Source organism: Cyprinus carpio, chromosome B22 (assembly GCF_018340385.1).
Source record: "Cyprinus carpio isolate SPL01 chromosome B22, ASM1834038v1, whole genome shotgun sequence".
In the NCBI taxonomy this organism is placed as follows: Eukaryota; Metazoa; Chordata; class Actinopteri; order Cypriniformes; family Cyprinidae; genus Cyprinus; species Cyprinus carpio.
In genome coordinates this window covers 26,890,135-26,906,468 of record NC_056618.1, presented here as the reverse complement: position 1 = coordinate 26,906,468, position 16,334 = coordinate 26,890,135, and the positions used below count along the sequence as shown (strand labels likewise).

The following is a 16,334-nucleotide window of genomic DNA, read 5'->3' as shown; positions in this document are numbered from 1 at the left end:
TCTGAGTATGGGTCACCATACTTGGCTGTATGTCACGTCACTTTATGTTGTAGAACATAACATTATAGTCTATTCAAGCAATGCTAATCACAGACATGACTACAGTTCAGTAGAACAAACTGAACAGCTCAACTTTTGTACTTTTACTTCTTGTCTTTAACTTCTCACACACACGAACATAAACTATAAAGCATGAAGGTTATTTCAAGTTCACCAAACAAGCTGCCTCTTTTATGTCAAAAACATTGTGCCCCCTCACCAAAAGACAGTGCTCTTGTTTTCAAGCTAAGGTACTTTTGGAGTCCCCCATGAGTACAGCACATGTGTCATTGCTGGGAAATACCTCGTGCGTAAAGCTTTTGGACTATCGTCTATTCGAACGGAAACTTGGCAACAATCTCGCTGCAAACCACTTAAGAATCTCACTGATATTTACAGTCTGAACACCATAACAGACGATAAGCCTTTTAAAAACACAAAGTCTGACATTTGCAAAGCTGGACGATATGAATGGGGTCATAAAAATGGACTTTATATGGAGCAGTCGCAGTGAGTTCATTCGGTAGGCCTCCTAGCGTGTCTTTTCCCCAAAAACGCTGATCTTCTGTTCGGCTGAGGTTTACTAAAAAAAAAAAAAAAAACTGCCTGAACAGCAGATATTCATCTTTACAATGACAGTATGAGATAACAAATAGGAAGTGGTCAAAAAAGCTCATTGTGTTGCAAAAAAGATATTATTCATGCAAAGATATAAAAATTGTGGAAAGATAGCATTGAAGCTGGATCCTTTTGAAAGTGATGACCTAGCAACAACCTTAGCAACCATATCGCACAAAAAAAGTTTTCTGTGAAATGTCAAAAAGTCAGTTCTTTGTTACTGTATCACTTCCGTAAGTGCATGGAAACTTCAACTTTATCCATTTTTAATGGTCCCATGTCTATGCAAATCGAGCTCTTATCCATACCCTCTTTAACACGGCGTAAGACGCTAATCCCGTACACATATCTATATTTGCATCTCATTGACTAAATGAATGGAAACATGCATATTTCTGATGCCACACTGGTGACAGGATCAAACCGCTCTCTTTGTGCTGTTCAAGGATGTGTTCTCTTTCCAGCACCCATGGCTTAAAACCAGTACTTCATGTTCAAACTGAATAGGATCAGGTGAATTACACAGTGTATCATGACTATGACAAATGCATATTTCATTACTGAGAAGCTTCAGAATTTTTTTTTTCCATCTGTGTTCTATTTTAAGACAAATGCATGAGGATTTGAAGATGATGTATAACACGAAAAATATAATATAATATATGTGTGTGTGTGTATAATAGTCACACACCTTTTTATATTTTTATAATACATTTTAGATCATCCAAATTTATATTTACTTAAAAAAACATGCACACATTGTTACATATATATTATATATCTATAATTACATTATTTTTTACAATTTATATAATACACACATACTTTTTTAATTTATATATACACATTTCAGGCCATAAAATGTATATTGAAATTTTTATTAGTTGTGTGTGATATATGTTTGTGTGATGTATACACACACACACACACACACACACACCAATATATAACCATATACTGTAATTACTATTATATAACTATCATAAAAGTGAATACTGAAAACTGTATTTGTAATTTTTTTTTCTTTTTTCATGCTGATACCACCGTTATATATGAAAATGTGTAAAATATAAATATTTTATACATACATTATATAAATATTTACATAATTGTATAATTATTGTAATTATATAAAATAATTGTATCAATATGTGTTTATTATTTTTAAATAAACTATACATATACATATGTGTCACTCACATATATACATATAAACTTATACATATGGAAAGCATATAAACACACACACACACACACACACACACACACACACACATGTTATGCAATATGAGAAAGTTTTACAGATCTTGTACTTGCAAGCAAAGCAAATCTGATCTGCACAAAGTTCACAAGCTCAATATCACACATTTGCCATCTGAGATGAGAAATGCACTTGTGGGATGTGGTTGCACCCTTTTAAACCAGACATTTAGGCTGCATCAGAAATGAGTTCGCATTTGTCGGTCATGCAGTTTGTCATGCAAATAGTTACTGTGCAGCCGTTCTACTAAATCAGTGATAAAGGATGTTTTTGGCAAACACTAATGCATTCAGCTCCACTCTCACAGAGAACACAAACACTTGTGTTCAAGGATGGCTAAAAACGGTTAGTCTGTCAGCTAAATGTTGATCTAATTTAGCACTTTAAAGTCAAGGATTCAATACAGTTTATCTTGTCACAGATGTTTACTCTTTCGCCACAGCACTGTATGTTTATCGGCGAGGCCCTTGAAACACATGAAATGTGATGAACTGCTCTTTTTCTTCAGGAAAGGCATTTTTCGATATCATCTAGTAGCCTAATGCTTACAGTCAGAAACAAAAATGGCACAGATTGCAAGTGTTTTCAGTGATCTGACTCACATCCAAAGTAATTAAAACCCAGCGATAACACAAACTGGTGAGCTTTTTTTAGAAACAAGTTTCTATAAATAAAGCATTCCTTTGGTTTCCACAAATAGAAGCATGTGGAATGCTGGTTGGTACAAACCAGTTTGTTTAGTACTTTTTGTGGGAGACGGATATTGCGTTAACAAGTTACAGACATGACAGACGTGACATATTGTTCATCTCCAAATGCACATGTTCTTATTCTTTCTTTTTACAACTTTGCACGTTTTGTAATAAAAACAATCATCAAAATGAATTAATAAAATAAATGGAAGTTATGGGGAAAGAGAATTAGGATATATATATATATATATACACACACACACACACACACACACACACATCTATCTATCTATCTATCTATCACTATCTATCTATCTATCTATCTATATATACACACACACAGAAGCACAAGAAAAAATTATATATATTTATATATATATATATATATACACACACACCTTATCATTTTATATGCCATTTTATATCTTAAAAAAATATGATTATATTGAATTTTACATTTTTATCCTTTAATCTGATAGATGATTCCCTTTTTTTATTATTTAAAATCAAATAAATTGTGTTTATAATATATAATAAAATATATAATTATAAAAACTATAGTTTTGTTCATCTCTGAACTTACACACACTCATTTATTTTTACCATTTTGCCAGTTTTATCATATTAAAACAAATAAAATAAAAACGTCATCAAAATTATTTTATATATAATTATAATATTTATTATTATTATCATTATTATATATTATATTAAATAAAAGTGATCCGAAATGGGAATAATGAGATAAAAAACTGCTCTTATATTTTATTTTATTTTTGTAATTATATCAGTTGGTCTGTAGACTGCTTTTTTTCTTAAAATATTCAAGTAAATTTCACAATTATAAAGAAGCAGCAAGTAACACAGTGAAATAAATGTGAAATGTTAAATAATAAAGACTGAAATAGTAGTTTTAACATTAGTTAAAACATACTCTGATAATCTTTGAACTTTGAAAAATATATAAAAAAATGTTTTGTGTATATTAAGTTTTATAGTAATTTCATAAATGTTAATCTTAATTTAATGCATTCCCATGATATATAAAAAAGGTTTTGTGTATATTAAGTTTTAAAAAAAGTTAAAAAGCACTTTATAAAAAGTTAACACTGATGCAGGACAACCAATCAGATGCTTCCCCTGCTGATAAGGCCCCACCCAAAGCCCACAAATGGGTATAAAAGCCACACACTGCAAGACACAACATGTTTCAGTTCAACTGATAGTGATGGTTAGACTGGCAAAAATGAGAAAGTCCACATCAGATTTGAGCTTGGAGTGTTTGATCTACTGCAGGAACCCTGACACGACGACGGGACAGAAAGAGATGAAGTGAGACTCGCTTTTTATCCCTTTATATTTGGTTTTATGCGGGGCAGTTAACCTGTGGATGCTAATGTTGCTTGATTATAATTAACAGACAAACAAACTGGAGATCAAGAATATTTTTCAAGACTTTTCCCATGAGAGAATCACGCCACACACTGCCGCAGAGGAAATCATATGGGTGAGCATCAAAAATACGTCTAATATCCATAAATCACTATATGTACGTAATAAAGTGGCAGCATGGATTTCTTAAAAAAAATGTATTCAATTAAAATATAAAATGAAAACAAAATTAAACTAATATATTGTTGTTTATATTAAAATTAAATTGTATTATAGTTAAATTAAAATGAAATGACCTTTCCCTCTTTATATTCCCACAGGCCAACTACTGAAGAAGTGACTCAATGGGCACAATCTATGGACAACCTGCTGAGCAGCAAATGTAAATATTATTTGCATTTATGAATTTCATGTTCATCTATGTAATTATTGTATTTTTATTATTTATAAAAAAATATAGTATTTATTAAAATATTTATTATAACGTTAATATAATTGATATTTATTAAAATGGTTAAATTTTCATATTTTTATTTTATAATTTATATTATAAAATATATAAAATAATACATGATTTATAAAAATCATGATTTATAAAAATAAAATATAATAAAAATAATTATTTTATAATTTATATTATAAAATATATAAAATAATACATGATTTATAAAAAAATATAGAATTCCTATTTATCTACGTTTAATTACAATTAACAGAATATATATATGCAAATGTGTGTGTGTGTTTTTCACACACACACAAATTGGATGCAATTTTTTATTTTGGGTTGGTTTTTTATTTAGTTATTTAACGTCAACTGATATAATTAATAAATATTTTCATATTTCAGGTGGATTAACCGCTCTGCGGCTGTTCATGGAGTCTGAACACTGCGAGGAGAACATCGAGTTCTGGATGGTCTGTGAAGAGTTCAGAAAGATCAGGTCCAGATCAAAACTCAAATCCAGGGCAAAAACCATATACGAGGAGTTCATCAGGGAAGATTCTCCAAAAGAGGTGAGGTTAAGTCGATGCCAGCAGAGCTGATACTTTGTTTTCATTAAGCCGTGCCACACAGTCTCATCTCTTTCCCTTTTTCTCTCTAGATCAACCTGGACTTCCACACAAAGGAGTCCCTCAACCAGAGCCTTCTGATCCCAACACAGTCCAGTTTCAAAGCTGCCCAGAACAGAGTTTACTTCCTGATGGAGCACAACTCGTACCCTCGGTTCCTGGACTCTGAACTCTATCACCAACTCTGCAGAATTGCTGCGGGGGAGCGATAATGTGTTTAAAAAGATGGACCGGTCCGTTTCAGAATGCTGAACTACTAAGATGTCAGTGTATTTAATATTGCACAATTTGCACAGATTTGTAAACAGTCAGGTATTGAGTGTTCACGTAATGTCGTATCTATGTAAGTTTTTTTATTATTTCAGATTGCTTTCAGGATTTTGAGTGCACTGCTATTAAGAAACAAAAACAAAGAATAAGCAAAAAGTGTATGTTTACAGACTGACATTGGTTGTTTTTTTCTTAATTAACAATTTTTTTATCAGTTAATATTGAATTATTCATGCTCATTTTCTCATTTTTTACATTTGGATTGAATTTTTTTTTAACCCTTTCTATCTAGCACTCACTGAAAGTTAATCTCTAAAAAACACTAATCATAATACAAATACATTTGGATTAAATAATATTTGTTTTTCATTCCATTACACTGTAATTGTTTATATTTTTCAAAGCTGTAAATAAAAGAGATTATTGGAGATATTTTACAGAAAAACACTATTTCATTCTTTCTACTTCTTCAAAATGCAATGTTTAAATGAATGTATTACTTATCAGTTCTATGCAATCATTTATGAAATTTTCTAGCAATTTCTGAGTCAAATTTGTTTCTATTTATTTAAGTGTAACATATCACACGTTTAATTGTGCTCTTCATTTCTCATATTTTTTTCATTTATATTAACTTTAGATTACCTGTAATGCTCACTTCAAGATATTTTCTTTCACAAATAATAATTTATGTTAATTGTAATCATTAGCAAATCTCTCACAAATAATAATTTATGTTAATTGTTATAATTTTTTTTTTTGATGTCTTTTTTTGTAATTTTCTTTCAAAATTAATTATTTATTTTTTATGTAATCAAATTTTAATCTCATTTTGAATATTATAATTTTTTTTTTTTTTTGTTTTCGTTTATAAAGTGTGCCTTCCCAATTAATCATTTGTTGACGACAGCAATGCTTCATATTATTTAAAGTTGAAGTGTGATTACACTAGCATTGCAAAACAGAATAAAAGAACGTTTCATAAACATTCTTGCACTGCTATTGGTTGCGCAAAGAATTTGCCCCGCCCCAACCTCACACCATTAATTGCTCCGTCATCTTTAAAGCTATTTTTAGTTGCTAAGGTAAGATGACCTACTAAATGCTTTCATTTAACTGGTCAGACCAGTTCAACGTCTCATGACCAGTTTTACAAGTAAGTCTCACAAACCAAAACAAAACCGAACTGCAGTTTACCCAGTGCACATTTTGATGAATTACTGCGGACTGCAGCCCTCCAAACATTTACAGAAACCGTCACATACTCACGTGATTTCACCGAATTCAAATCAAGTGAGCAGAACATTCTGCACTTAATGTGCTTGTTTTGTTCCACACAGCTAAACGCGTTTTTGTTGTTGTACGTGGTGATGAATTCACCTCCGTGGCACATTTGTGCTCCTTGCGTTCCTGTAGATGATCTCACAGCCGTCCGACACTGAACAGACACCAAACAGTGCGTCTGTTTAACTGATGCAAGAAAGTGTTCACAGGCCGCTGTTTACGACACGGCTGGCTTTCCTCAGCTCACTTCCCACGGGTCGTCTTCATCTTGGGCCTGAGACGTATCGGGCCACTTACAGTATGCCACTTGAAAATATATGAATGTCAAAGCAAGTGGTTTTTATTTTGAAGATGTGGCATGTTTTTCCAAGCTAAATATTTTAAAAGAGGCACATGCTCATAGTTAACGTGGTGAACTTTACCTGTGACTCTGCTGGGAGACTCATAAAGACACTAAAATCAGTTTGGGACCAGTTAAAGTTAGAAGAAAAACTGTAGTAGAAACGTGAATATTTGGTATGAATATATATATTTCTTCTAGTCCACAATTGCCTGCAAATGCCAAATAAATCTATCTAATATTTCCTATATGTCTCTCTCTCTCTCTCTATATATATACATACACAAACATTTTTTTTTTAAATCAATGTGTAATATGTCATATTTCAGTTACAAAATATATAAAATTATTGACTTGACTGTACAAAAATAAGTTAAACATATTTTCATTGCTATTATGATTCCTGTAGTCTGAATTTAGTGAAGCTGGCAACTCCTGTGAAACCGAGAAATCAACGAATAATAAAAAAGGCTATAAAATGTGTTTTGTTTAGCCGCACCAGAATAACCTCTCAAGACTTCTGTAGCTTGCAGTTTAAAGTTACTCAACCCATGTCGATAACTCAAATTTTTGAAATAGTTATGAACTTCTGAACATGTTCACACCTAGACATAACACTTTTTTTTAAAGATTTTGCACATAACCGGAACGCACAGTACACTTTTACAAGCGTAGGCTTGTACATCTATACACCAGTCAACAGTTTTTGAACAGTAAGGTTTTTAATGTTTTATAAAGAAGTCTCTTCTGCTCACCAAGCCTGCATTTATTTGATCCAAAGTACAGCAGAAGAAGTAATGTTGTGAAATATTTTTACAAATTAAAATAACTGCTTTCTATTTGAATATATTTTAAAATGTAATTTATTTCTGTGATCAAAGCTGTATTTTCAGCATCATTACTCCAGTCTTCAGTGTCACATCCTTCAGAAATCATTCTAATATGCTGATTTGCTGCTCAAGAAACCCCCTTTTTTTTATTATTATTATCAATATTTAAAACACTTGAGAACATTTTTTTTCAGGATTCTTTGATGAATAGAAGGATCCAAAGATCAGCATTTATGTGAAATAAAAAGCTTTTGTAACATTATACACTATAGCAGGGGTGGAGAACGTCAGTCCTGGAGAGCCGCAGCCCTGCAGAGTTTTGCTTCAACCCTGAACAAGCTAATCAAGGTCTGAAGGGTAACTAGAAAGCTTTTAATTAGGGTTGGAGCTGAACTCTGCAGGACTGCGGTTCTCCAGGATCAGAGTTCTCCATCCCTGCACTATACCATTCAAAAGCTTAGAGTCAGTATAATTTTTATTTTTCGGAAAATAAATGATATAAATTAATACTTTTATTTAGCAAGGATGCTTTAAATTGATCAAAAGAGATGATAAAGACATTTATAATGTTACAAAAGATTTCTATTTCAGATAAATGCTGTTCTTCTGAACGTTCTATTCATCAAAGAAACATGAACAAATTCTACTCAACTGTTTTCAACATCATCATAATAATAAATGTTTTTTGAGCAGCAAATCAGACATCAACATGATTTCTGACGGATCCGGTGACTGGAGTAATGATGCTAAAGATGTAGTTTTGAAATCACAATAAATTAGATTTTTAAAATATACTCAAATAGAAAACAGTTATTTTAAATAGTACAAATATTTCAACATTTTACTGTTTTGCTGTACTTTGGATCAAATTAATGTAGGCTCTGTGAGCAGAAGCGACTTCTTTAAAAAAAAAAACAACTAACAATTTTACTGTTCAAAAACGTTTGACTGGAAGTGTATAGGTGACTATTTTTATTCTCTTATTTCTAGCTTTTAATTGCCTTAGAAATCAGTTAACTGCTGGACAATAATCAATAATGATTTGTTAATGTTTAGACTACTACAAACACTTTTTTTATCACATAATAAGGCAGACTAGTGTCTATACTGTAATAAATGCTATGTCAATTAGCACTGCATTGATCATATACTTTATTATTATCTGGAGATGACTTGAAAAACGTAAATAAAACATATTTTCGCAATTGTATGTTTAATGTCTTCATGTGTCCAAACGTTTCTGTTTTTCTTTGAAAACAATGTCTTCATACAGCAATAGCTGGACGCTTTTGTCCATATCAGGGATTTCCATGTTTGACTTTCCTTCTAAAGTTACCACACCTCAAGTCATCGATCAGATGATGTATTTAAAGGGATTTGTCTGTTTTTTTGTACTTAAATCGCTATTGTGAGTAGGATTATTTCTAACGCATCTCATCCAACGCCTCTTTTGCTGGCTCCAGAACGTCATTTTAAAGCTGGTAATGGGAGGCTTGAGCCATTGATAGCATTCTAATGCAGTTATTAATGAAGTTATTAGAAAGAGAGCGAGAGAGACAGAGACACTCATAGAAAGAGAAAGAAAGAGAGAGAGAGAGAGAAAGAAAGAGAGAGAGCGAGAGCTTGTGTGAATTGCAGCAGAATCTCTAAACAGCTCTGTTATTACCTCGCTAGTGAGAAATGTCATGTGTATTTACTTTCGGAAAATCGTCTGTCATGTTGTTGTTTTTGTTAGTCCTGTAATTTCCGTTATTACAGTTAACTATGTGAAGTGATGTGGAACTGTATTGCAGTCAAGAGAGCTGCCTGGAACTACGTTCACCGAGCATTTCCCTGAAAATAACTGCACACGTCGAACGTTCGTCAGCCAATCAGATTCAAGAATTCAACGGCCTGTAGTATATTATATATATTTATAAATATTTCTCACAGTAGTTTCATTAAGTTAACGTTTGATCTTTAAGTCAATGTAGACACAAGATTAGAAAAAAAAAGATTTTTGAAACAGTAATCCTGTTATTGTCAATGGAAATTGTTTTTAAATATAAAAGAACACCTTTTTTTGCATAAAATCCACATTGAATAGCTAGTTTATACATTTATATAGTAGCTATATTTGAGGAACGCAAACATGCAAATAGAGATGCATTTTCAATACTGGTTGCTACGGTGGGAACAACAAGCCTGACCGCAGTCTGTCTGCTCATGTGAGTCTGCGTCACACTCCCAAATTAAACATCCCAGATGACAGGAAACATCAGGACAAAAACCAGCTCTATTTACAAACACGAGGAACAGAAAAACTGCCATATAAAGCAACCCGATTCTTAAGAAAGCAAGAAGCACTTTGACGTCGCTTAATGGACAGGAAGACACTTTCCATGTGTTATTAGTGCAGATTTATGATACATCATAATTCAAAATATTTCCCGATTTAACTGTTACTAACAGAAGACACGTTTCACTTTCGTGTTATTTAAATTCAATTTTACCATTCTGATTAGGTTCATTATTAACAGGTCATGAATAATAGATACATTAGTGCTTAAATGTACAATATTTTGCAGCAACTGAAGACTCATTAATAGAAAAAAAAAAATTCAGAAAAAAAAAAAACATGAAACAACATGGTTACTGAACAAATGAAATTTATATGAAAATAAGACATTATTTAAACATCTCTTTGCATGCATGCACAGACATGAAGGAAATGACAGCAAGACTTCACTTCCAAGGGCTCTGTTTATGGGATACAGAAGACAAATGCACATCAAGATATTCCGTGGCATAACATTAAACCGGGTCTAACATTGTGGGGTTACTTGGCTTCTTGTATTTTTTTGGCACTTTGTTTTTCCTTTGCCTGAAGAAACAGAGGGGAAAACAATTTTATTTTCATCCCTTTTGAAGTGTACTCAGATTTGGAATTCCTAGAATTTAGATTTTTAATACTAGAATATTTCCAACACTGCACTCTGCGTGAATAAACGCAGATGTTATTATATGATATTCTAAGGATGCCAGTGTTTCTCCTATAGTGTTATCAGATGTAGAGTTTTGTTTTTTTTTATATAGTCTGATTGATTATTAATTGTGGTGTTAATTTTTTAACACCTTATTGCCTGTTTTTGCTCAATTTCGCCAACAAAAAGGGCTGTTTTGCATCTCTGAGCAACATGAGGGCGTTTTGTATTTCGACAACAAAAATATTTAAATGGTTCTGTTTGGTATCTATTAGTAACTTGTTAGTGGTGACTTGCTGCCACCTACTGGCGGTTTTAATTTCACATCTATAGTATCTTTTCATTTTTCAAATAATTTCAAATATCAGTTAAAATATCAAAACATTACTTATACATTGTAACTGTAGGTTAAAGCGTTCCATGTCCCTGCGAGCTGTGTTAACGTGTGTAAATACATCACTTCAGATGCAACTTCTGCAAAGATGAATTTCGTTAATATTGATTTCATTTATTTGATAACAGCCTAAATGTATTATTATTATTATCATTATTATTGACCGATTAAATGCAGGAATTTGACTCAGAAGATGATGCACTTTTAGAAAAATGGCGTTTAAAAGGTAAAAATCAATTTACACTTATTGGAAAAGATTCATTTCTATCACTGCTGTGAACTGACCACACAGAATATGAAGAAAATCCAAAACTTTAGGAGTTTAGGAATCTAATTATCGTTATGGATTAAATCCCAGAAAATATAGAGATATCATTTTTTTGTCAATAAAAAATTGGCAACAAGCAAACCTATGGGAAACACTGGATGCTGTTACTGCATGACTATTTTAAAGTTTTTTAATTTCAGCATAACACCAAAGTTCACTGCCTTATTATCTGTAAGGTTTCATGCAAATCTAATTACAAGAGAACACTGTAAGCTGAACAGCAAAGTCAAGATAACGTATACACTGCCCTCTAGTGGTGTGTTGAGACTGGCTCTCAAACACACTGGTGACTGTGACTGGACTTACCTTCTCCACCAGTGGTATCAGCTGCTGATATTCAGCCAGCGTCTTCAGTAACTCCATTATAAAGGGGAGGTAGTTGTGCTTCCTTCTAATGTTCTCAATTTAAACAAAAAAAGAAAAAAAAGAAAAACAGTCCCATATTCTTGTACTTTAGGTAAAAATAATAATAATAAATAAATAAATAAATAAATAAATAAATAAAATGTTATCATAATATAACGATGTTATTGTTTTCCTTTAAGTTTTATTAAATATATTTTTTATTATGAATAATAATAATAAGTGTTTTTATTTTTTTTTTTTTTTAATTTATTTTATTTTATTATAGAGATTATTTTTTTTATAAAAACTTTAAAATAAATAAAACAATTATTAAAACTTTTTTTAATTTTATTATTATGTTATTGAAATTTTTAATTATAGTTATTTTTAGTAACAAATTATAATATTAATAAATATAATGTTATAATAATATGATTATTATTATACAAATGATATTTTATAACTTAAAAATAAATAGTAATAATTATTATTATTATAAAGTTACATTTTAAAAAGTTTTTAAAGGGTCAATGAGGAAAAAAACAACAGTATTGAGATATGTTATATTTTATACAACATTATATTACTTATTAATATAAATAACTTCAAAACGAATTAGGAAAATAATATTATTATAAAATCATTTTATAACGTACATAACTTAAAGGATATCTAAAAACATCAACAAGGAAAATAAATAATATTAATAATGTTACACTGTACTAATATTAATTATTATATATTTATATGTATCTAATATTAATGATGTTAATGTTTTATTTTTTAATAACAATAATTTATTAATAATAATACTTTTTTGTAATATACCCTTTTAATAGACAACTGAATATTAATGAAAATTAATATTAATTAATAAATACATATTTAATATAATAATAATGTTATATAGTATATAATTCATTATACTCATTTGTAATATAACCTTTTAATAGACAAATTAAAAATAATACAAATTAATACATTAATATGAATTTATACATACGTATTTAATATAAATAATAATGTCACATTTTATATGCATTATCAATAATAAAGATAACTTGAGTTATTAATATAATAATAATATTCCTAATAATACACTATTAAGAAGTTACTGTTTTAGATGATCACTGATGGAAAAGTACATACTTTGTATCTTTTCAGTTTTTGGTTCTCTTCTTCGATCTGGAGCTGATACTTGGCGATCTCTGTCTGGATAGAGCTGAGATGATTTCCACTCTGGTCTGTGTCCATCGGCTCTTCCTGTGAACAGCAGAGATGTCTTTAAACAGCCTTCATCATTCTGTCGCTCCAGCATCTGACGCAGACAGAAGATCTCACCTCTGTGAGCTGCGCCTGCAGCTCAACGATCTTCTTCTCATAAATCATCTTGCGGTCTGAAACAATGGCCATCAAGTTGAATCGAATCTCACCCTCGCTGTATCTGGATGGGTCCAAAAGCAGAAATGCTTTAATAAAACCCAGTTCTGTAGAAACATCAACTCGAATCACATCAGCTTGACACTTACTTCTGTATTCTTTTCTCAATGACGGGCCGCACAGCACTGATCCAATCATCCTGGTTACACACACCTGTAAAACATGACAAAATTATTAAAAGCACAAACAAACTGCTTAAAAACAAACGATTTGACATCGATTCCACCTACCCAGATCTATGGGTCCTTCACGAAGTCCATCCAACTCATAAAGTCGGCCGTTAACAGGAACGTAGCTCACAAAATGAAAAGCGTCCTCTTCTTTAGCCGACGACTTTGCGTCAAACTCAAACATCTGTTGTCTTTAGAAAAAAAAAAGTGTTATATAACACTTATTATATATTGTAAAAGAGAAGAAACCTTCATAAAAGCAAATAGAACTAACCTGGCGAAGCTGTTGTGAACTTGTCGAATCACTTCAGAGTTACTGAGAGCAAGACCCTTCATCTTAAACATAAACAAAGTCATATAACGCTTACTAAACAATAATAATGAAAAATACCTTTTATTAAGATAAAATGCGCGCTAACTTACCGCAGCATCAAAACTCTGTGAAAACTCTTTAAATTCTGTCAGCGTTTCCCCAAGGTGCATATCAGGATGTGTACAGTTTAACAACACGCTGACGATCGCTTGGGTCGCACAGGCATTATTGATGACCTGAAACAGTACGTTTGAGAATATTTGTTTCTAGATATCCTTTTTGCACTTAGTAGCAGTTGGCTGGATTTGATGAAATGCGTAATTGGGGACCTGCTTGGCGAAGAAGATCTGCTCCAGCCTTGAGTCTTGAACTATAGACCCCGCTGGCTCCTCACCGGGTTGCCACTTGAAGAGGAAAATCAGACCATGAACGGGCCTGAAATGATTTACATATGCATATTCAATTGCAGTTTAAACACTGGAGGAAGACTGAATATAATAATTGATTCAAGGGTGTTGCTTACTTGAGATTTTCAAAGTTTTCCGGCTCCATGCTCCATATCTCTTCTACCTGTGCACCTTTGCATCCTAATGACAACAACAACAACAGAGACATCAAAGTCGCAAGACTTTCGAACAACCCAATGCTGAACTGAGGATTCAAAACTCTGCCTAAATAATGTTTAAATGCACCAGTATGAACCTAACGTTCGATTACACCAACGATGATCCAGAAACATTTACACATACTAATGATGCTTGGAATGTGCAAATGATGCCCAACTATACTGAATCAATTGTTCAAACACTCTTTTCATGCACACAAAATGATCCACTACATATTTTAAACGTGCAAATGATGCCCGAATATACTGTGACAAATGTTAATGTCCACAAAAAATATGAACAGAATCTTTAGAAGGTTCAAATTATGGCCAAACATACTGAAACCAATGTTTGAAGTCCACAAAATTATGAATTGAATGTTCGTAACGGGCAAATGACTCACAAATATATTGAATTCATGCATATCCAGAAGAAAATGAATCGAGCGTTTAGAACACGAAAATAATGTCCACTTGTAATGAATTAAATGTTTGAGTGAGTCTTGACATAAAATGAATCGACTCACTGGAACTGGCAAATGATGCTCAGACACTCAATCAAATGTTTGAACGCATACGGTCCACGTGAAAAACGAATTCAGTGTTCAGAACGCGAAAATGACGTACAAATATATTGGATCAAATGTTCCAATCAAACGTTTGAGGGAAACAAAATGAAATGGAACTCTCAGAACACTGAATCGAATGTTCGGAACTTGTCCAAATATACTGAGGTCAGTGATCGCGTTAGGAACCACCAATGCTGGCAGAAATATAAATCGATTGTTTGGAACGTGCAAATAAAAGCCTAAATATACTGGAGTAGAACATAAGTGATCCGACACACAATGTATCTTGTTTTCAGAATGCATCATAAAATATAATTAATCTAAATTATGATTAATGTTATTGATTAATCGTCATTATTGCTGCTTTTGAATGTTTGATTCAGTATTTTGGGGGGTATTATGATCCAGATAATGCACCAATATTAATGAATACGAAACGATGCTTGTTTCCATGCCCCAAATATGATTCGGAACAAATACGATGCCCAAAAAATCCCGTCTAGGTAGGCTGCTCACTTCTTTTTGAGACAAGTCCAATGACATTTATACGTTACACGGGTTCAGAAAAGCAGAAATGTGAGGCAGCTGTTATTCTGCATTAATGAACAAGTGCAGCGCTGACTCACGCGCAGAGCCCATTCAATGAATCCAGCTAATTAAATGGATTTACACCACACTGCAACCCTATATAAACTACAAATCAAACTGATATTCAAAATCACTGAAATGAAGCATAACTACCGCACTCACGCGCACGTATGTATTGTACATAATGCAGTAGTGTACATATGAATGTATATTATATAGAGTGCTCACCAAAGCCCTTTATCAGCTCTGTGAAAACTCCAGGGTCGCTTTCCATAAGACACCATTCCCCAGCGCTTCCCGACATTTCTGTAAATTATCTTTCTTATTGTAAAACAGAAAATGTTACTCGAGTAGCGGTTAGACGAGGCTAATGGGACTCATTCACTCATATAGTAGTTTCCCGGCATTCCTTTCGACGTGCGTCATTCTTCTGCTTCACGTGCTGCCCTAGAAATGTGAGGCACACTTCTGCCTCCACGTGTGCGGGAGCGTGCTCGAGGCGAGCTGTTCCTGGCCTTTTTATTTCAAAATTAAAACGGTACAAAATGTTCCCACATAAATATAAAAACACGCTTAAATTAATAAATATAATGAGATTTAACAGGGCTTCCAGAATAGCAACAGAGTCGACAGTTTAGTTTGTATGTAGACATTATGGAAGCCTGTTTATGGTGGATGTTTAAAATGAATGAATATTTTAAATATTTTTTTGATTATGTGATTATTTATTCTGAGGTTATTTTTCTGAGTTTTATATTTATGAGTTTATTAATGAGTGTGAGATTTATAAGTGTGAAATGATAGGAAAAAAAAAGCCAGA

The 16,334-nt window shown here is 32.2% G+C and overlaps 2 protein-coding genes across 2 annotated transcripts; one reads left to right on the top strand and one right to left on the bottom strand.

The window, feature by feature from the left end:
* Window positions 1-3,786: 3,786 nt before the first annotated feature.
* rgs2 (regulator of G protein signaling 2) lies at window positions 3,787-5,774 on the top strand. The gene is made up of 5 exons (XM_019118151.2): window positions 3,787-3,942; window positions 4,031-4,117; window positions 4,323-4,384; window positions 4,853-5,019; window positions 5,109-5,774. Exons 1-5 carry the CDS (start codon window positions 3,839-3,841, stop codon window positions 5,286-5,288), a joined length of 600 nt encoding a protein of 199 aa, XP_018973696.1. The 5' UTR covers window positions 3,787-3,838; the 3' UTR covers window positions 5,289-5,774.
* Window positions 5,775-10,431: 4,657 nt separating this feature from the next.
* uchl5 (ubiquitin carboxyl-terminal hydrolase L5) lies at window positions 10,432-15,942 on the bottom strand. The gene is made up of 11 exons (XM_042749324.1): window positions 15,743-15,942; window positions 14,277-14,340; window positions 14,083-14,188; window positions 13,864-13,989; window positions 13,715-13,776; window positions 13,501-13,631; window positions 13,360-13,423; window positions 13,172-13,274; window positions 12,980-13,093; window positions 11,792-11,890; window positions 10,432-10,663 (listed from the first exon to the last, which is right to left on the bottom strand). Exons 1-11 carry the CDS (start codon window positions 15,816-15,818, stop codon window positions 10,619-10,621), a joined length of 990 nt encoding a protein of 329 aa, XP_042605258.1. The 5' UTR covers window positions 15,819-15,942; the 3' UTR covers window positions 10,432-10,618.
* Window positions 15,943-16,334: the final 392 nt, after the last annotated feature.